The following is a 27,287-nucleotide window of genomic DNA, read 5'->3' as shown; positions in this document are numbered from 1 at the left end:
CTATAATGGTTTTGGAAAAACCTAGGTTAAAGTATAATCGACTTTAGTCGCAACTAGGACACATGAAAGTGTCGGGATTAGGTTTTTCAGTTGCTAGAGTTCTCCCTTATATAGTCTTGTAAATCAGGGTTTGCTTACAATCAAAGTTAAGATAAGTTAGTAATAAAGCAATCAATACTCACTGTTAGATGAAAACCTGATTTAAAATGCAAGCTAAGTTTGCTTAAAACCAGAGCAATATCTCTCCATTGTTAGATGGTCTTAGCTTGTTATACACAAATGAAATATACCTTCATTTAGATATGGGTAACTGTACCTAAACGTGTATATTGAGTTGGCTCAACATTAGTTAACTGAAGTTAGCCATATGAACACTTTTTGTATTAACCACATTCATTTAACACTTATAGATCAAATATGAGGATCAATCAAACATGAATGATAACCAAATGAATTTAATTGTTTTACTCATAGATTTGTTCAATTGTCTATATCTTATAGAAGTATACAAGAAACAATTGAAGCAAGATCAGATTGATTCATGAGAATCAATTCATGAAAGATTGCATTTCTTAATTAATAAATGTATTTGTTCATGAGTATGAAAACATACTTAATCGATTTTAGAACTTAACCAACTAAGTTTGCAAACGGGTACGCAAATTATAGTTTTGGACTTTGGTTTTGTCCAGCAGTTTGCGAACGGGTACGCATACTGCTGTCCCGGACCTTAACTCAGGTAGAACCGTTCGCATACTGGTATGAAAAATTAGTTCCCGGACTTTAACAGTTAAAACCATTCGCATACTGGTATGCATACAAGGTTTCCGGACCTGAATCATACCACAACAATTTGCATACTGTGTTATATCCGGACAATGGTTAGTTGTTCTAAACTCCCATTTCAATCATTGGAACATCCTTAGAAGACGACAATGGTTGTCTCACACATACCATTAGATTATAAGTAATTTTCAAGTGATCGAATGATCAATACGAAACATTCCGAGTCGACTTCAAATGACTGTCTCACACGAATCATGTAAGATGTTTCAAGGCAATTTTCACATGATCATCTTTTGACTTATTATTTAGTTTCCAACAAATAAATTATTTCCAACTAAACTCGTCAAGAATAATAATGAACATAGCTAAAGCAAAAATCTTCCAACACATATTTCGAAAAATAGATAAGTGAGATAAATTCGGCTCAAAATATCAAATGTGTGTAATATAAAAGTCTATATAGCTATACGACTTAGTCTCATTAGGAGATAGAATAGAATAGACTTCTGAGTGATAGATAAGTTTTAGTCTTCACATACCTTTTGTTGATAAAGTTTCTACAAGCTCTCCTCGGTAAATCTTCGTCTTCAATCAATGAATGTTGTGAAGTCTAAATCTCAACTACACATTTTATCCTAATCTGAGACATAACTATAAGTAGACTAGAAATAAAAATTTATAGTTTTGATCACCTAAACTTGACAAACAAGCTTGAGATAGCAACGCTTGCGAGTTCGACCGAGCAGTGCTCTAACAATTCTTATAAGAAGTTAACTAGTAGAAACAAAATAAGAAAAACATCTAACTAGATACCAGTAGAAACATCATTGGGTTTGAGATATTTGAGTTTATCATCAACCTCATCTGCAAACTATTCAGGAAAGATCTCTTCATCGAGAAGATAATTACATGTGATTTCATGAGAATAAGGTCATATGAAACTTTTTCCAACTCACTTCTTAACATATCTTGACTTTTCGATGCTTCAACAAGCTTATTTACTTCTTCAAATTATTTAAGAAAATCACAAACAACATTAGCGGAAATCATCTCTTCTCGTTCAATATGATGATAATCATATGCGAAGTAGCGATTGACATTAAGATGATCCTCAGAATTGTTAAAGCCATCAACTTCATCTTCAACTAGAGTTTTTTTTTCTTCTATTTCAACCAAATACGATTGTAGTTGTTACCACGTTTTCCTTCCATGTTGTAGATATGAAAGAATGGCTTGAATGCAGAGAAGACTTGAATGAGAAAATTCGTCTCAAGTTTCAAAGTGTTTATATATATATGAACACCTAGGAGTTTCCTTACATAGGGTCGGTTCGTGACCTCAATTTCTTGGAATTTGAGTTAAATTAGGAAACAGTTCATGAACTGAACTTCCTTTACTCAAGAGTTTAACAAAACATGGAGTTACTTTTAAGGAAACAATCTTCCTATCTAATTTGATAGTATTTCTCTGCAAATGCAATACTTTTTCTTATAAGTAATTAGGAGAGACATATCACATTGCATATCTATTTGAGACAAATAGAATACCTGTTTATTTAAATCCTCATCTTACGGGATTTTTAAAGATGATAAGGATTATAGTCTCTTTGCTTAGAGAGCATCGGGATCGTATTTTCATACTCGCCATTTGAGACTTTTGCACATTTCGATTTCAGTCATTATCATCATGAGGAGAGATGAAGTTTGAATCTTTACCTGAGTTATTCTGCCTTTGGAAGGTATAAGATAACTTGTCTATAAGAATACTTTGGAAGGTAGTTAATATCGGATACCGATTTATCTCTATCGGGGAGATATTGGTTTCAAATATCGGTGCAATATCGGTTCTAAATTTAAACAAAATCATTCGCAACCACTACTCTAATTGTTATGGAAGCATGGAGAAGGATCCATCCAAATAAGGAGGTATATGCTGAACAAGTTGAGGCCCTCAACCTCCGTTATAATATCATTCAGGCAAGGAAACTAAATCTTAGTCAAAATGTGCTAAGTGACTATCAATAACATAAGGCAGTAAAAGGTTGTAACAATAATCAAGTATGCTAATCCAGAGTCTTCCTGAGTGAAAAGAAGAGCTGCTACTGCAGTGTGTGATGCCCGGTGTAAAGGAACAAAATCAAACCACAAAGAGAGTAATCTACAGCAAAAATATATCATAATTAATAAATAAATTCATCAAAGAACAATTAGATACAAATAAATCATTTAAAGAAAAACAAAATCACAACAAAAGAAGAAATTAATAGTCAAAACCGCAACCTCTTGTTAACAGCCTGACCATCAATTGATTCTCACCATTGACATTGAGAATAAGAGTTTTTTCGGCGGCGAAAAGGGTTTCTAAAAATTTAAAAGTATCAAAACATGGAAATCAAGATTTAATTCGTGGGGCAGGAAGACGATAAAAACATACCTTAAAATCGCATAAAAAAAGCGGATTTTGTAAGTGATTTCAAAGAAATGACTTGAGACTGGGTGACTGAGAATGTGAACCGAAGAAAAATGAGGAAAGTAAGAATAGTGCTCGATGAGATTTAAGGATTTTATCCCTTCCCTTCACTTAAAATTTCTAAATTGCCCTGATGTTCACAAAAAATTCCAAAACTATCACATACCGGAAAATCGATTTTATCGTTTTCGTGTATATCGGGCAATGTTATTGGTAACAAATCGTATCGCGATATTACTGATTCCGTTTCGCTCTAACACTGATACCGATAACATTGCCGATATTTCAGCCGGTACGGGCGATATTGACTACACCCATATCCAAATAATCCAATCGGAATTATGTCAAGCAATTAAACTTGTTATCTATCTTTCAAGATACGAATTCTACAAGAAACTAGTCTCGTAATCCATTATAATTACAATAGAAACTCCATTAATTAATACTCGATTATTTGATAAACTTCTCTTAAATAATTTTTTTAGCCTGTCCAGAATCGGGGATAATGTGCCAAATTAATAATTCGCTAAAATTATAAGATAATACATTTTTGATTACCCATATAGACCCAATGTGAAATATAAATTAACTAATATAACCGTTGTCACGGTGGATGGGCCGACCGAAGAACTTGACGAAACGACACTACATGATTGCACAGATTCAAATTTGTAAAAGTAAAAAAAAATTGTAGCTTTCGGTTGAATTCATCTTCTCCCCCAAAACAATGTGGCTTTTGAAAAAAGAAATGTCCGTCCTTTTTTTCCTAAACGGAAACGTAGAATAAATGCAACTAATTTATGAAGGGGGACTTGCCAATGACTTGCAAATTCTTCAGTGATATTTTAGATTCTGTTAAGATTTTCTATGGGAGATGCACAGATAACTAAAGTGGGTGCCCTTTGGGTAAAGTTCTTTGAGTTGTAATTTGGTCATTTGTAAAATATAAAGATTGTTGAAAAAATAACAAAACACAAGCGATCTGATGGCAAGACATGGATGATACCGTGCGTGATCTTGTGCTTAGAAGATGATACCATGCGTGATCTTGTGCTTAGAATGTTATCACCTTACAAGCAAGACATTCCACTACATAGAAATAGTTTGGATCGGCTAATAGCAAGCCTTCTTATTGAGAAAAATGTTCTTCCAATTTTGCGGGGTACTAAATTTAACTCGTGCGTCTTGAAATGCCTTTATTTAGGCATCACCCAAGCCTCCTTTGATGAGCTGCCTCCCAACTTCTTATGCACTTGGATATACATTTGGAGCGGTAGAAACCAATAAGAGTGGAATCTTCTTGTGCAATGCGATACCAGGAGCTTCTTGCATATCGATTTCTTCCTTTTTCACTCCAAGGGGCAATTCCCAGTTAAAACAGTAGAGAATATTTGCAAGAACAAGTTTAATTATGACCAAAGCAGAGTCAATACCAGGGCAACCCCTCCGTCCAATCCCAAATGGTACCATCTCAAAGTCTTGCCCTTTAAATTCTATGTTCTTAGTTATGAATCTTTCTGGTCGGAACTCTTCAAGGTCTTCCAAAAACTTAGGGGTCCATTGCAATAGCTTTTGCATTAAAGAATACCTTTGTTTTGGCTGGGATGTTGTACCCGTTTATTAAGCAGTCATCTCTAGTTTCCCTTGGAACTAGTAATGGTCCTGGAGGATGAATCCGCAATGTCTCTTTTACCACCGATTTCAAGTAGTTCAGTTTGGGAAGATCAATTTCATGTACCATGTTTTTATTGCCGAGAATTCTTCTCACTTCCTCTTGCACTCTTTCCATCACCATTGGACTCCTAATTAGTTCTGTCATTTCCCACACAAGCGTCGAAGAAGATGCATCGGTTCCAGCAATGAGCATGTCCTGTATACAAACAATTCATAACTAATTAATGAACTAGTTAGCTCCTTCACGAACACAAACATCACCAATTCTCCCAGAACTGGTACAAAATTTATAAAAAAATGTGGTAATCCAAAAAGATTAATCTCATAAAAGTAAATAAACATACCTGCAAAGCTAACCTAAACCACCTGCCTTCAACTGTCTGTCAGAGTGGTCAACAAAATTCACCCCATTACCTTCACACTGCGAGCAACTCACAGCACCTGGAAATTAGAGAGAAACGGTGTTACAAGCAATTACCAAGTGACGGTCAAACAGTAACATCCATCTACAATGGAAACCCCTAATTTTTCATCTCCAAAAATCACTATAAGCTTCGGCATACATTGTAATTAGCACTTTGAAATGACTCTCCATCAAGAAACACATATTCCACCCATAAATTTACCCAAACCCACTTAGTCTAAGTCTAACCCCGGGAACACAGAAAATAGTGGAACAACCAATTCTGACCAAGCATTGAATTTTGTTGGAATTCTTAAGTTGTCCCACCATCCATAAGATATTCAAACTCCTCCCACCCACGACATTTCACTACTACTACTACCAAAATTGTTTCTCGCTGAATACTTCTGAGGTATTATGAGTTTTATCAATTACTACTACAAATTTACAGATGAAAACCTCAAACATTGGCAGAATTTCAATTCTCATTTCTCACTTACCATTTCCTTCGCAATTTTCACAAACTATGGTTGATATACTTGAACAACTGGACTTGGATTCGCATTGGCCTGCAAATTACACAACCAAACATTAATAAACCCCAAAAACTTGGAGTACATCTGCACCAAAGTAGCACATAAGAATAAAAACATCAACAAATCAAAGTAACAAACAAGAGTCTTAAATTCAATAAATTGCTCCAAATTAGTTCTTGGAGTTGCTAAATTGAACATTTATTCTTATATTTAGTAGCTTATGATGATTACCTGAGCAGTATATATCGCATACGCATTAAGATTTGTGTCGATATAATAAAAACTGATATGCAAATCATCTCCCTATCATCATCACACAATTCAATCGTGTTTAACAAAATTATTCAACAAAAATTTAAACCAACACTAAACAAATATGAGTTACTTACTACCTGTATATGATCAAGCACTGATCTAGCAGAATTAAGTGAAATCCCAATATAGCTAAGATTAATTTCATCTTCAGTTCTTCAATTTCAACCCCGTCGTTACACAACAACATCTCCATCATCTTCGTTAAACAAAACCCATAAATTACACAACCCGGGATCTTCGTTCTTCTCTTAGTTTGACAACATCCCCATTCCTTGATAATTACCATGGTAACAACATCGAACCCATCTCTCTGATTTCCACATCACCGGTTTGAGTTCCTCAACCCTTCTCTCTGTTAACAGAGAACCACATCTTCTTTTCCGTAACATCAAGACTCATAAAACCCTCAAATTCTCAAACCCTGAATTCAATTCTTCAATTAATTTCGAATTCCGCTGCAAAACCCTAACTCTTCACTTCAAACAGCAGCGACCATTTCCATTCTTCATGTTGTTAATCAATGGCAGCATTCACATCTTCTACTTTGAATCCTTCTCAATTTCTATCCTCAATCATTTCTATCTTCAATCATCTTCCATTAATCTTCTCTGTCTCGATCTCCTCTCTCAGTTTCATGGCTGAAGAAGAAAGAAAAACGAAGAAGGGAAGAAAAAAAGGAAAAAAAGAAGAAGGAGGTGGTCATTGCTATCTTCAACCATCTTCCATTAATCTTCTCTGTCTCGATCTCCTCTCTCAGTTTCATGGCTGAAGAAGAAAGAAAAACGAAGAAGGGAAGAAAAAAAAAGGAAAAAAAGAAGAAGGAGGTGGTCGGGATTCGATCCTGCAACCTTTAGGTCACTTTACCTCTGCTTTTACTAAACTGCCCTTCTGCAATTAAAACATTTTCAACCTCCGTGTCCTTTTTTCTGCCAACAAAACATTTACGCGATTACCCTTAATTTTGTGTTGTATATACGCTAGTTTTAGTGAGTAATGGAAACATGGAGGGGCATTCTTGGTTTTTCAGCATGGACCATTTTCAATCTTTTTCTGTAAATTGATCACTTACATTTGACAAAAAAGTGCTCATATAAGGTCCTCCCTCGCTTCGCTCGGTCGGCCCAATAAACAATATAATGGTAAAAAAGAAAAACACAAGACACCAAAAAGTTTGGTTAACGAGGAAACCGCAACTGCAAAAAAGAACCCGGGATCTCATCCAAATTTGAACACGAAACTGTATTAGGTCGCTACAAACACTAGTGTACAATCAGACTTCGGACTGGAATGTAGTTGAGGCCGAATCCACCCGCCAATCGATTCAGTTACAGTCACGCTCCTTACGTCTCTTATATCTCGCAAGGCTCTACACAATTAAATCCCTTAGCTGACGTATTTTACAGCCTAAAAGTTATTTCATTCGAAGTGAAGACTTTTGATACCAATCTGCCTCTAACAAATAATCCTACTTGATTTCCGTTTAGATCAAAGATCAAGGTGAGGAAATATGTTTGCAATGGACAAAGCTACCAAACCTCACAAATTTGGAACTTACGACTCTCGAAGAGCAACCTATAATCTTAACCACTTCTCAAGAACAATCTTCAAAAGATCAATTAAGATCAGTTTTCAGATATCTATCTTGAGGAATCACAAAGACTGAGACGAAGAGAACTTTGTGATTTCTATCTATCTTGCCTGAAAGAGATTACGAAAACCTCGATAACAGAAAAGCAAGATCAGGATACACGAACCATCAAGATAAAGATAGTCGGACCTGGATTCACGAATTCCCAAAACAAAGTCTTTTAGTCGTAAACCTAATTATATTTCTCAGGAAAAACTTAGGTTTATAGAGGACAACTCTATAATTAACTAGGACACAAAGTGTCGAGGATTAATTTTGGAGTTGAAAGAGTATCTCTATTTATAGTTTTCAAAGACCAGGGGTTGCTTAGAATTCATGCTAAGATGACTTGACAATCAAGCAAACACTTCTAGATCTTTAAATACAATAGAAGAGTATACACTATGGACCGATTTTGGAACCATGTGTGATAACTGTTCGGTTTGGCAAGTATTCCAAAGAAGTAAAAGCAATTTGATGTTCATTTAAACACCTAAGAATTAAATCATGATACGCATACATAAGTGTTTGAGAGAATTCTAGCAACACTAAACATTTTTTTTTAAATAATCTTTGAGCATCTGCTAAAATCTGCTAAGACAGTTGGTACCACGGTTCGTGAACCGTAAGGCTTGTTCACGAGTCAGGGTGCAACAATTCGCGAATCGGGTTCGCCAACCCTACAAAACTATCGAACTCAGTTGACCACGGTTGGTGAACCGGGTTTGCCAACTGCTAGCCCAAGATACCAAATTCAAGAATTAAGTTCACAATGGTTCTTGAATTGTTCCCAACTGAATTGATAGTTTCCGAACTAGTTCGCCAACCTTCCCTATATTTCTGAAACTCAGATATCTATGGCTTGCGAACTGGTTCGCTAACCTACCCTGAGCAGAAATATCAATAGTTTTGAATTTCTCTCTCTTATGATGTTTGAAACATTCCCAAGTTCTAAAATCATTTGCATAAGCAATTTTCAATTGATCCACAAATTAATTCACAAACAATAAATTGCTTAGAACTAATATTGTTAAGGACCGTTGAGCATCTTTGCTAAAATCATATTTCGAGATTTTTAACAATACAAGGTTGACTTGAAACTTCTTCTTTGTAAATCTACTAGAAGTCATACGACATCGTCTCAACAGATAGAATGGTAATAGTGAGTAAAATAGAATGGTTCCGTCTTCACATACCTGATACAAAAATTCTTCAAATGTCTTCGTCGAGACTGATGCCTAATACTCAACTACCAAATTCTAACCTAGTTCGAGGCTTGACTTAGTATACTAGAAATCAAGATATGTTTTTAATCATCTAACACTAACAACAAGCTTGAGATAGTAAAACTTGTGGGTTCAACCGAGCATTGCTCGAACAAATCTAGTTTGTTTATTCTGTGATCATTCTCACCTAATATAAGGTCACTTGAACTAGTTCAAGTATTGACGATTTCAGATCTAATCTTTTGATTCAAGATCTGAAGATAAAACTTTGATCATCCATTGTTAACAGACTCCTTTCTATGCATAATCGATCATTAGTGGAATCAAGTTGTTTGTGCCGGCACTTTGAAAACTAGAAGATTATTTTTGGTATTCAGATCTTTGTGATACTTTTTACACACTTGGTTTACTGGGATCCGACAAGCTTGTTTATCTCGTATAAATTTTTTATAGATTGTTGTGTAGATCAACAATTTATCACTTGGTATGTCATTTGATATCCAATTATACAGTTTATGAACTAAGATTGGTTATTTCGTTAGTCTTTATCTTAGTTAATCTATGATTTATCACTTGGTATGTCATTTGATATATAATATAAGATTGTTAATATAAAGGAGTTTATATTGATTAAATGGAATAACCTTTGTAATCAACTACATATCTGATTAACTTGTTGATGTGGGAGGTTGATAGAGCGGTTACTGAAACATATTAGTTTTTTATTGTTTTGGAATAAAATCCAATGAAGTTGACTAATAGAAGTTTTCACAGTAGGTGAAGCGACTTAAAATAATGGACTCAATCTTAGGATTCATGTGCATATATCAGATTCATAGTAGGCGTTGGGATACTTAAGGAACTGAGTAACTTGGAGTTAGTTCACTCGGTCTGAACTATAAGAAGTTGTAGGTAGTTTTTGTATAGCCACTTAATTCTAAGAGTCTACAAAATTGGACTAGGTCCCGAGGTTTTTCTACATTTGTATTTTCCTCGTCACTTAAATTTTGTTGCGTTCCTTTACTTTATTTCCGCATTATAATTATTGTTACAGTTATAATTAGTAATAGCACAATATGTTAATTCAGACGCTTGTTTGATACCTATAGTTGGTTGGTTTGGACTTACTCTATATAACAAGTGTAAATCTTGTTGTTGTAATTTCCTTGACAGTGCTTGTCTAAATTAGATAAAACAAGGTATATCTTGCATAGGTTGATATCACAAATATTGTGGTGTACTTGGTTCCCTCGTCATTCCAGTAACCAAACATGTCTTTGTCTTGTATTACACTCTATTTACACTAGAGTTGTTAGAAGTCGTTGTCATTTACAACTGTCATCAACTATGCGTTGTCTTGGGATTGGTCTGTGTTGGTCACACGAGTTGGGACAATCTTGATATCTTTCCTTTTATTGTAAACTCGATAGAGTATAAAATGTCTCTTTGTATCGTCACTTGAATCTAATGAGAATTCGTCCTTCGCCTGAACCAATTCTTCTATTGGTTGGGTGTTGATTCCCGTTGAGATCCCCTTAGGCTCTGTATATTTTTCCCTTCGTCTATAGAGTTTATATTGTGTTGATAATTTATTTATTTTTTTTATAATTCATAGCATTGCTCTTTCAACAACAGTTTTAACTGAATGTTCGTCCCCCCTTTATTCTTATGGTATGCTTAGTTGTTACTCGTTAGTGACAACTTTTAATCTTTTTAGTTTTTTCGAAGGAAGATGTAACCCTCTTCATTTTCAATTATGTAACAGGTTTGCATATATCAGATTCAAGTATGTCAAAAGTGAAATCCATGAAAACAAGATTTTTTGTATCAAAAGAACAACAACTGACTTATAATACATCGTAAACATCAAAAACATGAATTTCGAAGAAGTTAGTGATGGTATTCGAAGAATGTCTTGTGAAGTAAAATTCTGCCATTTTAATTTCGATTCTCCATTGAGATTAAAATGTCACGAAAGGGAGTAATATGCAAAAAGCATCTTTATCACGATCGTTTCCGTTAACCACTGATCTTCAAAAGATAGTAAAACTATATTTGAAGCGATTGTTGCAATTGATGGAAATGTCATTAAGGCTATAAGAACCATCTTTAAAAGTATTCACAGACTTCTCATACAACACATAAATTCAAATAAAATATTAAAGATGTGATTTTAATCAAACAAATACTAGATTTATATAAAATAATAACTAAATTTCTGCCGGGATCTTAATATATAATCAAGATCCAGGCAGTAAATACATTTGAAACTATGCTAAAAGTCAAGGAATCTAGGTATAAAAGGAAAAAATAAAGGGTTTTTTTGATAAAGTACCCCTACTTTTAACATTACACTAAAAAAATTGCCCCCGTTTTTCAAAAATTTGTTAAAGTACCCTTTCCTTGACCGTTTTATTCAAAAAACGGTAAACGACAGTTGGCAGCTGTTAACGCTTATGTGGCAGGGTCAAAATGTCCAAAAAGCCGTTCCTCCTGAGTAGAGTTGGATTTTCTTGAATCGCCGACTTGAAATGCCGGGTCGAGTCGAGTCAACTCCTAATCAACTCAATTTCTTCTTATTGCCTGCAACACTAACACCATGCTCTACAATACAAACTAGTCCACCAACATGCATTCAACCATTCTCATGCTCAGTTTATATACATTCGGCACATCATTCCACTTCTCTAGCTCCTGCAATTTCTGTCTCCCCTATTTATGGTTGTTTCCCGACCATATTTTCAGGCCATTTCTTTGCTTCCCTGCACAACCTAGCATTCATCTATTCAAACCCATTCATACTTCATTTGCTTCAGTTCAGCTACATAGGCCAAGGCATATAAACCATTACCTGTAATGAGCAACACTTTTCTCTGCTCCAATTCCACATTCCATTCATCTGTGTACCAACAGCTCCATGCCACATCTGATATGCCTTTCTCATCCATCCAAGACAGCAACATAACCAGTTGGTGATCCTCTAAACCCATTCATCAACATACCAATAACAGACCATAACCCTTGCTCATCTTTAGTTGCAATATGCAACTCTAACATACCACCACCACCATTGCATCCATTCTGTAATCACCAATACACATAGCTCCATTAGCATATCCATCTACTTGCAGCTATTCCATACACAACCAACTTCATAACAACCCTTGCAACACTCACCACTGTCTCGGTCCATTGCAGTTCATACACTCCTTCCATACCCTGTACTCATGCCATTTCATGTCTCTTAATGCAGCTCCAGTTCTTGAGATCCATGTACTTTGACTTCATCTACATCCCTGCAATGCATACTCCTGCCATCCAACGCCAGTTGCACACCACATAAACCAAATCCAGTTCATAGTTCAAACACCACCATCTCATCATCACTGCGTCTTTCATGACTGTTGTCCTACCTTCATCTGTACAGCAGCTGCAACCTTGTTCTGCACCACAAACCTTCATTAGAACAACATACCAACTCTCACCATCATTAATTTGAAACTGAATTTGAAATTATATTAATTTGAATTGAACAATCATCAAAATCATAAAAAAAAAAAACTACTACTCATTTCATAAATTAGCAAAAGAAGTTCAAATCTTCAAGAACCCTAATCAATAAATAAATCCCCACATTTGACATTCATGATGAATTCAAGGCTCAAGTTTAAACAAACATGTAGAAGATGGATAAATATGAACCCATTCTTTCAAATTAAGAGAATTCAAACCAACATTCATCAAAAATCATAATCATTTCCATTAACAAACCACTTTTCTTCTTCCTGTTAGTGTTGTTGTAGACTGATTCTCACCACAACCCATTGCTCATAATCCATTCAATTCTAATACTGCAGCAATCTTCTTCTCTTCCATCACGAAATCAATGGCGGCATCACACCTTCACCGCAACTCTGTTCATTCACGCCAACCACATCACTTGCAGCAACTGCCGCTGTTTTGAAATTCATCTTCATCCCTAACTATTTATTCTAGAAACCCTAAAAAAAGTTCAACCCCCAAAAATGTATATACCAAAATCTGATTTTTTTTTTCCCCTTCAAATACAACCCGAATCTCTATCGAAATTGTCTCCCGTTTAGTTCAAAAACCCTAATTAAACAGAGCAGTAGTAGGAGTATTGATTTCATTACAGAAAAGGAGATAAAGAAGATAAGAAGAATGCGGTTGTTGGAGAGAAGTGACGGAAGAGGGGAATATAAAATTTACATCCTCTTACTCGATTTAGGTTTAGTTTGCAGGGTTTATGGTAATTTGACTCGTTTTCTTGACTAGGTAAACGATGATTGACTCAATTATGTGGGCCCAAGGTGTGAAAGTAAATAGTAAGGACATTTTAACAAGTTTGAAAAAAAAATGTATTAATTTTTTGGGTATAAAAAACGTGGGTACTTTAACAAAATTCCCAAAAATAAAATTAATGAGAAAAAAGAAAAAAAAAAACACGTCGACTTTCGATAATAATCTCATTGTATAAAGGTAGGCCCAGTTGTTATAAACTCATGACGAGGCGATAACTGTTTCCTGCGGTTTCTTTTTCTTTTATTTTATTATTTTTTGATATAGGTAAAACGGTAGAAGAAGAAAAAAAATTAAATCCAAACCTAATTATCAGAAATGAAAACGGGTTGTACTTCTTCTCTGATTCCAGATTCAATTCATCAAATGAGCAGGAACAGAGAAAACTGGGGTGTTGAATCTTCACCGGCACAGAAAAGGCGTGGTGGTGGATGTTTCTTATTAACAAAAGAAAGACGTTCTAGGTTGTACATTTTTAAGAAATGCATTATCATGCTTCTCTGTTGGCACAAATACAACAAGTATTAATTTCACTTTAGTTTTTTCTTTTCATTTTGTTCCGTTGCAATTGAAATTGCTGCTTGTAAATTTGTAATTAATCTTTGTATCATTACTCAGTTTTTTTTTGATGAAATCAAATTAATATTTTTGTTTACCTGAAATCACAAAATGTTACAATTTGGTTGAAATTGTTCAATTTTGTCAACATAGGGACATGTATTGGTTTGGCTTATCTTGAGCATGTTTGGCTTATGTTGAGCATTCTCATTATAGCTGAAATTTGCATTAGAGGAATTCAAAATGAGAAGGATATAGTTTCATTAGCGGTCTCAGTAGACGAATGTCGATGAGCGCATAGCAGGGACCGGCCAAAGAATGCATATGAATGGGAATGATTGAGATAAGGTGTTACAAGAGAGAAGAAAAGCGAGGCAACGGAACGATTTCATTGCTGTACTGCCACAAAAAGGTATGCTTACTGTCTTACTGAGGTCTTTGTGATGGGTCCTAACACAACTAAAATTTGTTGTTAATCCAAGTACTTTGGATCATAGAATTAGAAAAACATTTTATATCAACAAGAAACATGTACCTGACAAAACAGGATCACGACAAGTGGTAATTCCATCTGTATTATCGTTGTATTCAATGTACGCTTATTGTGACATTCTGAAAATGACACATTGTTATAATTTACTGTTAAGGAGGACGAAGATGATGACTTGATTCAGAATGATGTAGATTCCATATGATTCAACAAAGTTCCATAAACTTACAACTAGAATCTATAGCTTCCGACAGTTGATGATTCCAATAATTCCTTCCTCATCTACATCTTCAACATTCTCTATAAATTCTAGCATTCACGTAAGATTCCAAAGATTCTTCCTCTTCTTTATCTTATTGTTGATTCAATATTTGCATATTTCTTTTTAGATGGAGAATTTGTTACTAGATTATGATGAATATGATTATCCACCTCATTTACCTAGCGGACTTTTGCCAACTGATGCAAGTCCTGAATGGTTAAACAAAGCTGATAATGCTTGGGTTTTAATAGCAGCAGCCTTAGTTGGTTTACAAAGTGTACCAGGTCTAATAATTCTTTATGGGAGTATGGTCAAGAAAAAATGGGCGGTTAATTCAGCTTTCATGGCTTTATATGCTTTTTCTGCGGTGCTTTTATGTTGGGTCTTGTGGGCACATCAAATGTCTTTTGGTTCTAAACTTACTCCTTTGTGTGGAAAACCTGCTTTTGCTCTTTCAGAATCATATCTTCTTGGTCCAGGACCAGGTCACATACCAATAGCTACTTATGTCTTCTACGATTTTGCATTTGCAGCCATTACTGTAATTCTAATTGCAGGGTCCTTGCTGGGGAGAATGAATTTCTATGCTTGGATGTTGTTTGTTCCTCTTTGGCTTACATTTTCTTACTCCGTTGGTGCGTATAGTATCTGGAGTGGCAATGGGTTTCTTCAAGAATATGGAGAGATTATTGATTTCTCTGGAGGTTATGTCATTCATCTATCATCTGGTGTTGCTGGTTTTACCGCTGCTTATTGGGTAAAGTTCACAAATCCCTTTACTGATAGATTTCTCTAACTATCATTGATACACCAAAAACAAGGCTCATTATTCATTAGCTTATATGCCCGACCCAGAAAACAACATGTGCCATCAAGCATAGAGTACTGGATTCAATTCCTGCTGCAGCAGAGTTTGCTTACCTCCGTTAAAACTTCACCCACCTCTCCAGAAAAAGGAATAGCTAGACAAAACAACGTCAGCTAGGATTTAACTTGTCCAAGTTGGCTATTCTAAAATGCTAATCCTCAACTGCTGCAATTTCCTTAGCGTTAGTCATTTTTGTAATTCAGTCCTATCTAGCATAACATTTAAAATATAGAATCAGACCAACTTATCGGGGCCAAATGTTAGCATGGCACAGTTAACAGGTCAAGGGTGAAGTCTGACCTTGCTGTATGTCACCGGCTAATAATGTTATCTTAAGGTTGATAGTGCACAACTGATCATGTGCTGGTTGACCGCAGGTAGGACCAAGGATACCACATGACAGGCAACATTTTCCACCAAACAATATTATCCACATGTTGGGAGGTGCAGGGTTGCTGTGGTTAGGGTGGAGTGGGTTCAATGGAGGTTCGCCATTGTCGGCTAACATGCTCTCAGCTTTAGCCATCCTCAATACCCATTTTTGTACTGCTATCAGCCTCTTGGTTTGGATGGGTTTGGATATGTATTACTATAAAAAGAGTTCTGTATCAGGCGCTGTTCAAGGAATGATAACTGGCCTCGTCTGCATCACTCCTGGTGCTGGTCAGTTTTATTTCCTTCCCATGTCTTTCTTGGGTTTGCAAAAGATCACACCAAATTGAAAACCAGAACCGATGGGAATTGATTCAATCTATCAGGTTTAGCAACTTCAATGCACAACCTGTAATAGGATCAACACTAACCCTGAGTAGTTGTCAATTTCAAATTTTCAAATGCGAACTATGCTTATTTTATAGAGCTGGTGAAGTGTATTCCTGCAGAAAACTGCTAATATATAGTTTTATATTACAGGGTTGGTGGAACCATGGGCGGCATTTGTCATGGGCGTATTGGCAGGTTTTGTACCATGGTACACTATGATGGTTCACAAAATATCCACTCTCTACCAACTAGTGGATGACCCATTAGCCGTTTTTCACACCCACTCAGTTGCAGGTTTACTAGGAGGCATACTCTCTGGCATCTTTGCGAAACCAAGTTACTTAAGAATGTATTATGGAGCAGAAAAATTCCATAGACCAGGGCTAGTTTATAGTGTAGCACAGGGACAACTCAGGGACGGTTTAATACAAATGGGCTACCAGTTACTCGGAGCAGGCTTCATTTTTGTATGGAATGTATTCATGACAAGTTTGATTTGTATATCCATAAGTAAATTTGTTAACCTTAGAATGAGCGATGATGCTCTTAAGGTTGGTGACGATGCTGCCCATGGCGAAGAAGCTTATGCTTTGTGGGGTGATGGTGAATTGGGTCCTCCTATGCGCCTTCATAGGACTCCAAGACTTCCTTCTTTTTGTCGCCGATCTTGAAGCAATAGTAGTTTTAACAACTAGATGCAACCTATACATATCTATATAGTACTTGATAACATTGTGGCTTCAAGGTGAATTACGTGGACAAAAAATGTGCATTCTGTATAAGAGCAATCAAGTTCAGTTGTATGTGAGACAGTTTCATATATCTTTTCTATAATTGAAAATAATGATTGGAGTGATCAGTTTGAACAATTACTCTAAAGTCTAAACCTCTTTATTCGTTCTTTCTGCGAACAGATACCGCGATCTTAATCTTGTCTTACATTTTTCGGACAAAATCTTACTTTTCTCTTTTTGTTTAATTTGACACTTTTTCCTTGTGATTTATTGAAACCTACTGAAAAGTCTCAAACATATGTCCCCACTTCTTTTTCTTTGGTGTGCATAGGTACTCTTCCACAGTTGCACTATTTGGTTTGCATTAGAACGAGAAAATATAAGTGGTGCAAATTTGGTGAGCAATTAACAAGACCATATATGACGCACCTGAATATGTTAGCTAACAGTCCTAGATATATATGCAACTAATGGTGTTCTAATCAAACTGAAAATATTTTCTACTGGTCAAATTTGGTACGCATTTGCAAATGGGTCTACGAAAATGACCAGTTAGGAGGTCAAAACAAAGCTGCTTGATTCCTCGAACATGTGCACTTTTAGGCCTAGGGACGGCCGGTCTAGCAAAAAAGTACGTAATAGAATAGTGACCACCGTGACCAGTGTACATGGGAATTCTTTGAATGTAAGTTTGAAACAACCAAACCAAGAACCTAGTTTCAAAAAACAGATTCGTCAAAGGCCTGGCCAGTTCCTTGTTTCATAAAAGATATTCTAATCCAATGGCTATAGCATACCGGAGATATGCTATTGATTGACAAAACATGGGTAGTTTCATTTCATTTAAGTCCAGGCCATGTTCTAGAAAGATGAAAGCATGGTAAAGTTGAGAATTTACTAAACATGGGATAAAGCAGAATACTAGAATTTGGCCAAATAAAGCAGAATACTCTAGAGAAAGTTGGTTAAAAACTTAAAATTGAGGCCATACAAAATATAAAAGATCAAGGAGAGAGAGGTTTGTATGTTATCTCAAATGGGTGTCAAAGGGAATAAAAGGAGATGGCTCAAACAGGTAGATGAGATCTTCAATATTAGCCTTTTGTCCTAAAATCTCTTCACCAGCAGCTACACGGTCCCTCAGGGTCTGTTGGTTTCTGTTCTTGGCGGCATCCTTCGTTTGGGACTATGCCGTAGTTGGATGTTGCCTTTCTACATTTATTGTTTGTTTCCAATAAAAGAAGAGAAAGTTTTGCAACTTGGCCTAAATGCAATAAAGAGACTACCAAATATAACCTCCATTTGATAACTTGGAACCAAAATTAACCATCAATATCAAATTACTACTACTATTAATTTAGGATCTTGTTTTTTACTATGCAAACAACCTACCGAATTACATAATCACGTCCTGTGGCAGATGATGACGCAAATGAAATGCTTTACCGAATCAAAGATTATGCAAATGGGTCCAAGTTAGTGTAGTTTTGGCTTTTGGGGTTCCTGTTCTAAGAGAAAAATCTATATATATGCTTATGTAAGTTTTGCAAAAAAGTAAAAAATATTATTCCATTGCCGGGATTTGAACCCGGGTCGCCTGGGTGAAAGCCAGGTATCCTAACCGGGCTGGACTACAATGGATTCGTGTTCAAGTTTTGGGAATTCCAATGCTGTTCTATTTTGGGAAAAGGTGTGTTTTTAGAGCCTGTTAAAACGGTGCCACCGTTAAATACCAACGCCTGTCCTTCCATTGCGCGCACGCCACATATTCCATCTCACTCAATAAACCAACAAATTTGTTGGTTTGTACTTCCATTTGTCATGTTTGTTGAGTTTATAGTGGAATCAAAATCAACAAATCCTTATTTTGTCGAGTCCATAGGAAGTGCTATAATATTTTATCCATAAATCAATAAGATCTCCCATATCAAGCGACTCCCATACACGTAATTCTTTCCAAAAAGAAAAAGGTAAAATACCTTGTATGCTTGTGACTCCTTTTCTAACTATATCCTTTTACATTACAAAATACTTTTTTTTTCATGGAAAGGATGAATATTATAAATTAAATAATATAGTACAATATGCTATCATTTTTTTTCTTATTGAAAAAATTACATAAAATAATAGACTTGCGGACTTGTAATTGCAAGTTTGTTGACATGTGTTGAAGATGTTGCATCCTCCCTTTGTTTTCCATCGAGTCTGACGCTTTGCTATGTTTCCTGTTGATATAATGAACCTGCAAAATTTTCTCTAATAGAGATTTCACCTTTATGATAGTTTTTCTATTGTGTTTTTGTTGTTAATAATCCGCTAGTTTCTTGTAGTTTGCATCTATTTCTAAACTTAATAGAATATTATTAAATAGACAATTTCTTACTATTAACAAAACAATAACTTATGTTTGAAGAGCTGAGGGCATCCTGGTTAGATCCCGCCGCAATGTGCTTAAATGATTCTTGGTCTACCGAGTAATATGAAAGCATATCACATTGAAAGGTCTTCTTATCTTAAAGAAGCATCAATAAATATAATCCAGTTTATTTTAATATTTTCCCCATAAAATTCGATTGAACTCGAGTGGTGAGGTTTGGTAATATGAGGTTGAAATGTAGATGGGCTTCTATTTAGGAATTTCTAATTTGCTTTATCAATATGAATGGATTGGAATTAGTTTTTTCAAAAATCACAGAGCGTCTATGTTTCCAGATGAACCACAATATAATTACTTTTCTAGAAGTGAAAGGCACATACTCGAAAGAGGATATTCAATAAGCTACCCACTCACTAATGAAGATATTTAGAAAATCCGCATTAAAAAGCCTAAGGAGAAAGAAACCGAATTTCCCTGGAAAATGGGTATTCTCTAAAGAGTTAGTACTCAGATTCCTAAGTTTGCGAGTTACACATCAGACAATCTGGAGAAATTTCCAACACATACGAGGCAAGACGACTTGAATTTGCAAGTGCTTATTCCATTATTGCTCATCGTAAATATTCTAATTCTAGGAATAACTGGGATTTTCCAAACATTTTTCCATGGAAAACATATGTTTCTATTGGGAGATTGGTTCACCAGGAAATTGTAAATATTTTTCACCGAGAGGGAACCAGGATGATGTTTCCATCTAATTTTATTTGCGCCATTGACTTACGGTGATAAGAAGTATGGATTTTATTTTATTTATGAGGTAAACATATCATCAAGTTTGAGTTGTCTCAATTACCTTTAGGAGATATCATCTCCTTAACCAAAATAAGAAGAGATTCTCCTTACCTGTTGGTTTCATGATAGAGGTCGAGCCGGGGATCCCTTTATTTTCCCATATTTGTATAGAGGTTCCATCCATGATCTTCCATATATAATTGTCCTTAATAAGGGCAAGACCATTTTGGATACTTGTCCAGATACAAGAAAGGTTATACTTTCTCAAAGATCGAAAGAATATATGATTTTAGAAAGTACTTTGCTTCTAGGATTTGGGACCAAATTCTTTAGGTTATGGAATTAGATGGCCTGCCAGTTTAGCTAAAAGTGTGATATTGAATTGGTGTGTATTTATAATACCAAGAATCACCACCGACCACCATCACCACCCATCCTTGAGATTTGGGTTTGCATGTGCTCGATCATGTTTTTAAATGCCCCCTTTGCCTTTTGATTTGTCTTTTCTCTACCAGAAATCTCTCTGTATACGATCTAACTAATCTCAAGTGGATTAGACCCGTGCATTTCATTTGGTACGTAAGATAAGATTGCAAGATAGGTTAGATAAGTACCGATATCCCAGCTTGGGACTTGGGAGAGAAGTTTTGATTTCCAACCTTACAAAGTGGTGAATGAGGGGTTCACAATTTTTCTTCGATTTCTGTCGAAAATCGCCGATATACCAAGATAGCTATCATTTTTTTTTATCATTAACGATACCTTTAGATTTTTTTCTATTATTTTATCATGCTTATGGTAAATTCGAGGGTTGAAGTAGATTCCGGATTTTTGAAGATTTACCATCTGCCCGGTAATTTTTCCAAAATTAGAAAGAAGTTCCAAAATATATTTGGCTACTCTCATAACGAGGTGAAATGAAAACAATCACACGTGGAAAAAAAAGGTGAAATATAAAGCATTCTGATGATTTATTTATCAGGTAAAATGTTTTCTTAGAGTTCGCTTTGTTTAGGAGTCTGAAAGGAGTTTCCATGCAGTTTAAGATTAGGTATGGGGATATCCCTATCTAATCCCTTTGGAAGTATTGGAACTGGGTCCCGGGAACCCAATTAGAAAAATAGAGAAGGAAGTTGTAGAAATGCATTGCATAATGAGATGCACCTAGAAAGCGTTGAAGCCGAAAGATATAAGAGCATGTTTTACAATTGGTCATTCAACACGACCAAAAGCTTAAGAAAGATGTAATTTTAAAGCTAAGAATCAAGACCAATAGAGATAAAAAGAAAATGTAAAATAACTTTAAATGGAAGAAAAAAACTTTATATAGATCCAACAATATAAAGAATATGCAGGGCCAGTGACGGAATGATATTAAACCCACAACCAAGGAATCACACAATAACAACTGTATAAGGAGGCAATGTTAAGTGACATAAAATGAAAGAGAGTCTTATAGAAAATTGAAGGATGGAGACAGTTGCAACAAGTTTAACACTCACTAAACAAATTAGATACCAAAAATAATGTCTAAAAAGGAATCATGAAATGACATAAGGAAGGAATATAGGTTCCTCAGGTGATCAGAAAAAGAGCACGACAAACACTTTACATGTAAACTAAGTTGAATAAAAATTAAACTTGTAAACTAGTTACGAGAAGATAAGAGAATACTAACTATCATAAGCAAAGAAATGACTAGCTACAATAACTACTAAGGAACAAAAACTAAAACTGTAAATAATTAAAAAAACAAATAAGCCGCCTTAACTATAATCAACTATAAAAAATAAAAATAAAAACTCACAGGATCTAGCTAGTGGCTACTTGTATAAGATGTTCACAAAGTATTCATTTATGTTGCTTGTTTTTGAGCCTGATACTTAGCTGCCATTGTCTGCTTCATTGTTCTCATTTGAGTTATCTTCATTTTCAGTTTGAGCATATCTTGAAGCTTGTCCTTTGAACCACTGGTTTAGATGATCATCAAAAGTAATGGATGGTTCAATAACATTGATTTCTTTAATTTCATTTTGTTTTTGATTTGAATCTAGACAGTTTCTATTTATGATATTCTGGATCTCTTTGGGATGGGTAATGGATGGTCCAAGTGGAAGTAGTTTTGTATCAAATACAATTTCTTACATAAGAAGTACCATGGTTAACAGGTTACTGTCGGGATGATAAAGCTTTATTTCACCGGATCAGATACAAAATTGAACAATTGACCACAGAGAGCTCTCATAGGCATAACTTTCCACATATATGCATTATTTTGATAAATAAGGTTTGCGAGAAAAAAAAGGTTGTGCCAAAGCATCAAGAAAATTTTAAGAAGCTATAGCTACAAGATCATTTAGTTTGGAATTATATTTTCTGGATGACTGGTATTATAATTTTCTAATTGTTGCAAGTAATCATTAAAGGTTATTTCAGAAGCAGCTTGCTCAGAAGATGAAACTAGAGAAGCCGTCCTCCAATAGATCCATGTCATGTTGCACCATTGCGGGCTGGGGATGATTATGAACAGTTTCATGATGTGATACAACTTTCTGTTGCATATAAGCTTCTATAACTTTAGCATGAACCTGCTAAACTTGAGTTTGACATTGGATAATGCCAACTTGGATGCATTCTTGAAGCTTATGTCCAATGAGATCACGAAACCCGCATAAGTTAACAAACTAGACCCATCTAATTTTCGGCATTGATACTGAATCAAAGTATTTGACTAAATCTAATACTTGCCTTAACTATGATAAATAACATTCAATTGTTATGATGCACATGATAAAAGAAAGAGATAATCTCACAATTGCAAGCTAGGTATCTTCTTAAGCTGTCAGTTGAAACTTGAGCAAGAGATAAATTGTGTATTGTAATGAAGAACACTCCTTTATAGATGCCAATTTTAAAGGTCATGAGAAGCCTCCCATTTCTTGATGTTGAAAGATCGTCAGATACTCTCCTGGTAGCTAGGGATAACACCTTGTGCATCTTATATTCATGTTGGAATCTAATTATAAAGATCCAACGACTAGCCTTGTGAACATATTTTCCATCTTGAATCTTCCCTTGAAAGAGCAAAACATTTTCACATCCGAGCAGTTTCTTTCTTCAGGGGAAACACATTTACCTATCAAATAGTTTTTCCACAAAAGGTGGTTACTTTGAGACCTAGTTGGGATTATCTCATTAAGATCAAACTTTTTACCACTATTAAAGGATTGATGAAGTTGTTGAGTTAACTGGGAAACATCACCATGCCACACGACAAACATGGTGATATACATAAAAATAATTGGTAAGCTAAAATCTAAAAAAAAAGGATAAAAATGAATGTACAATATAAATATAAACAAGTTTCTGAAAATAAGATGCACAATACAGGATGGGGGAACTTCATCTTTAAGAGTATGAAATTATGATGTGATTGGTTTAATTTCATGGGTCAAATTTTTGACTCTTACCCTAATAAGTGAAAATTAGAGTATGAAATTTTTCTTACAAGATATGCCAACAGAGAAAATCCAAGAAAGATTTTATGGAATACAGATAGGTACTTATGAAAATCAGCTTATAGAAAGAGGATTACACAGAGGTTTAGTTTTGATCGAAGAAGATACGTCAGACTTAAGATTTATGAGAAAAACTATTACACATACAATATTAATGAAAATAAAAGAATCAGAAGGAAATTAAGCAAGCAAACATATTTTACTGGTTAAATAATTTTTTAACTATCAAACTCTCTCAATCAAAGAAAATCATTACCTGACACCATTGAATGGTTAACCAAAGGTAATCGTGTGAAATTGGATTTAGAGAAAAATCCAAAAGACATAACTTTGCTTCAGCTCCAAATAAAAAACTCACTTCGTAATAAACATATCACGACTCAAATTTTAGCAGAGAATCTTAAAAATCATGTAATAATTCACCATCAGAACGTATGAACGGCCGATTAGCCGCTCATGGCTAGAAAAGAAAACATCTGAAGGAAGAAAAAATCAAAAAGAAACTTGTTTTTCATGGTAAAGCGAAAGCAGACTTTGTTATCATAGAGTTTCACATCAAAACACAACTCCTTGTAATTATTTGTTTGGTGAAGTTTATGTGTGTTAGAAACTAAGTACATGATTAGCTTTACAATCTACTAGTTTAGATTGTGAGTTTATGAAATCTCATATTTTTATATGGATGATGATCGTGAGACCATAAAATTACCCTGACATGTGACGACCACCGACAACCGAAGCAGGATAAAGCAACACAACACACTATATCAACTCTAAGAGTGTGTCAATGTAAAGCTAAGATCACTTTAGTAATCTACCAGAGATATCTTTCCCCGAATAGCATAACGATTAGGTTGGGAAGGGGGCTTCTTTTCTTTTCTCTTCTTACTAACTGATACCCATTGATTTTTTGTAATGGAATTCCTCCAATATAACCAGACAACCATAAATAAACACTTCTACCCTCTTTTACCTATGAATGTAGACACTCAGTTATGAACCACGTATATGTTTGTGTCGATCTTCCACTTAATTTCTTTGCACTTACATTTTTTTTTTTATGACGATTTCTTTTTATATCATATTTTATACAGTGCTTTATGATTTGATCCATTTGATTGTACTACTAGAAAAATTATAGTTACAATGATATACACGTGAAGCTTTTTTCCCTTTTTTTCCAGAATAGGAAAACGACAACACTTCAACACCTAATAATATTCCATGCGTGTAGGAATTATGCACTAGTATCTCCACTCTCCTCCATTTATTACGGGATATAAGTACTAATATAAAAAAATATTCAAGAAGACCAATACGAATTGCATTGGTAGGTAGATGCAGGGAACATCTTTCTTTCTCTGTTCCTCACCGCACTTACGCGTCTCCTACGCGTTCATACAAAGCCAATTTTCAACCAAATTTTCTCAATTTTTTTTCCCATCCTTGTGGGCTAATACTACAAAGAAAATCAGAAGATTCGAACACCTTAGCAATCGTTTAATGTCACGTTTCCCTAATCTGCATTGGACCCAATTTTCGGTTTCAAACTCATAAAAAAGTAAAAAAAATGAAAACAAATCGAGATTTTTAGGTCATATCCTTTCCGCACCAACGAAATTTACCATACTCAAAAAAGGTAAAGATAAACCCCCTTTAATTTTTCCTTTTTGTTTCTTTTGATTCCAAAGGGTAATCCCGGGACCATAATACACCCTCTCTATTTACATTACCAATCTTAATGATATTTTTTCTATTCTTTCTATAAATACTTCACACGCCCACACAAAAACCTCTCAAGGCAATAAGAATAGGTCTTATCTAAGATTTTTTTTCTTGCCTTCCTCCTTCACCTCCCTCTGTTTCTTTTTTCCTAGATTTCCATGGCTTCTCAACAGATTAGAGTCATGGGAACAAACCCAAAGAGTCATCATCAAGAGATATTGGGAGCACCAGGAGTGAAAGGAAAAAGGGTTATGAATAATTCATCAACAGATGGAGTTACTGATTTCATTCATTCAATCATTTCAACCACAAAACAAGAGGTAAAAGATCCTTTCTATGTTTTAGACTTGGGAAAAATCGTCACTCTTATGGATAAATGGAATCATAGTCTTCCGTCCGTCAAACCCTTTTATGCTGTCAAATGTAATCCTGAACCAGCTTTACTTGGTACCCTTGCTCTATTAGGAGCAAACTTCGATTGCGCCAGTAAAGGCGAAATCGAAACTGTTCTTGCTCTGGGTGTTTCGCCGGATCGTATTGTTTATGCCAACCCTTGCAAGAGTGAGTCTCATATCAAGTATGCGGCTACTGTTGGTGTCAATCTTACTACGTTTGATTCTATCGATGAAGTCGAAAAGATGAGGAAATTTCACCCTAAATGTGGGTTGCTGATGCGTATTAAGGCACCGGAGGATGAAGGTGCCCGGTGCCCGTTGGGCGATAAATACGGTGCACTGCCGGAAGAGTTTGTTCCGTTGCTGGAAGCTGCTAATGCTGCGAATTTAGTTGTTCACGGGGTTTCTTTTCATGTTGGTAGTGGTGCGACACATTCAAGAGCATATCGCGCTGCAATTGCTGAAGCTAAAGCGATTTTCAATACTGCAGAAAAGCTTGGTATAGCTAAAATGCATATTCTCAATATCGGTGGCGGGTTTACACTTGGTTCGCAGTTTGATGATGCTGCAATTACTATTAAAAATGCTCTTGAAACTTATTTCCCTGATGATCAAGAACTGATGCTCATTTCGGAGCCAGGCCGGTTCTTTGCCGAGACAGCATTCACATTAGTCACGGACATAATCGGAAAACGTGTTCGTGGAGAGTTGAGGGAGTATTACATCAGTGACGGCATCTATGGTTCTATGAATTGTTTGCTGTACGATCATGCCACTGTCACCGCGAAACCATTAGCTTATACATCAAACCCTGAAGATCCTAATTGCGCAGGATTGAAGACGTATACTTCTACCGTGTTTGGGCCAACTTGCGATGGGCTTGATACGCTTCTAACAAATTATCAGTTGCCCGATCTGAAGGTGAATGACTGGCTTGTTTGGCCAGATATGGGGGCTTATACTGCATCTGCCGGTTCTAGTTTTAATGGTTTCAATACTTCAGCAATTCCTACATACCTTTCTTATTCAATTAACTAACAATATTATTATAAAAATCTTCTTTTCTTTCTCTCTATTGGTAAGACTTCTTGTTGATAGTCTTAGATTTTGGTTCTGTCTATTATTATGTTATGTAAAAGGGGTTAAAAGTGGATCCAGCTGGACTAAAAATGAATTGCATCTGAATCATAGTGATTATAATGAGAATACAATCCTGATTTACAGTGACTTTTGAATAGGAGAATCTGTATGGATTTCGTATATTTCGCTCCAGGATTAATTCAATTTCTGTAACTCAGACCCACCAATGCGGAGAAGAAAGTTCATTGGACCAAGGTAGTATCTCCAATTAATACACACTTTGATCTTAATCACTCTTTGAAATTGAATTGCAAATATTTTACAGATTGAATTAGGAGAAATTAAGAAAGTCATTTTGGCACTCAAGAAA

General features: G+C 35.4%; 2 protein-coding genes, 1 long non-coding RNA gene and 1 other non-coding gene across 4 annotated transcripts; 2 read left to right on the top strand and 2 right to left on the bottom strand.

Annotated features, from left to right (window-relative positions):
• Positions 1–4,161: 4,161 nt before the first annotated feature.
• LOC113289038 lies at positions 4,162–6,969 on the bottom strand. The gene is made up of 5 exons (XR_003330827.1): positions 6,261–6,969; positions 6,100–6,171; positions 5,833–5,901; positions 5,274–5,370; positions 4,162–5,125 (listed from the first exon to the last, which is right to left on the bottom strand). It is a non-coding gene; the product is annotated as an uncharacterized LOC113289038 (long non-coding RNA).
• A 7,167-nt stretch (positions 6,970–14,136) lies between these two features.
• Positions 14,137–17,168, top strand: LOC113286096 (ammonium transporter 3 member 2-like). The gene is made up of 5 exons (XM_026534809.1): positions 14,137–14,326; positions 14,562–14,724; positions 15,200–15,423; positions 15,912–16,197; positions 16,447–17,168. The coding sequence occupies exons 3-5, from the start codon at positions 15,241–15,243 to the stop codon at positions 16,965–16,967; spliced, it is 990 nt and encodes a 329-aa protein (XP_026390594.1). The 5' UTR covers positions 14,137–14,326; positions 14,562–14,724; positions 15,200–15,240; the 3' UTR covers positions 16,968–17,168.
• A 1,429-nt stretch (positions 17,169–18,597) lies between these two features.
• Positions 18,598–18,671, bottom strand: TRNAE-UUC. Its single transcript has one exon. It is a non-coding gene; the product is annotated as a tRNA-Glu (tRNA).
• A 6,834-nt stretch (positions 18,672–25,505) lies between these two features.
• Positions 25,506–27,072, top strand: LOC113289037 (ornithine decarboxylase-like). Its single transcript, XM_026538197.1, has one exon. The coding sequence runs from the start codon at positions 25,601–25,603 to the stop codon at positions 26,873–26,875; it is 1,275 nt and encodes a 424-aa protein (XP_026393982.1). The 5' UTR covers positions 25,506–25,600; the 3' UTR covers positions 26,876–27,072.
• The last annotated feature ends 215 nt before the right edge of the window (positions 27,073–27,287 follow it).

This window comes from Papaver somniferum, chromosome 6, assembly GCF_003573695.1.
Source record: "Papaver somniferum cultivar HN1 chromosome 6, ASM357369v1, whole genome shotgun sequence".
Lineage (NCBI taxonomy): Eukaryota > Viridiplantae > Streptophyta > Magnoliopsida > Ranunculales > Papaveraceae > Papaver > Papaver somniferum.
Note: the sequence above shows the minus strand (reverse complement) of the source record. Positions and strands in the feature narration are given on the sequence as shown.

Bases quoted from the DNA above. Each gene is read 5' to 3' on its own strand.
- LOC113286096 (XM_026534809.1), top strand. From the start codon at position 15,241: ATGAATTTCTATGCTTGGATGTTGTTTGTTCCTCTTTGGCTTACATTT. The intron at 15,424-15,911 runs GTAAAGTTCACA...GGTTGACCGCAG, and splicing joins GTTTTACCGCTGCTTATTGG to GTAGGACCAAGGATACCACA. The intron at 16,198-16,446 runs GTCAGTTTTATT...TTTATATTACAG, and splicing joins CTGCATCACTCCTGGTGCTG to GGTTGGTGGAACCATGGGCG.
- LOC113289037 (XM_026538197.1), top strand. From the start codon at position 25,601: ATGGCTTCTCAACAGATTAGAGTCATGGGAACAAACCCAAAGAGTCAT.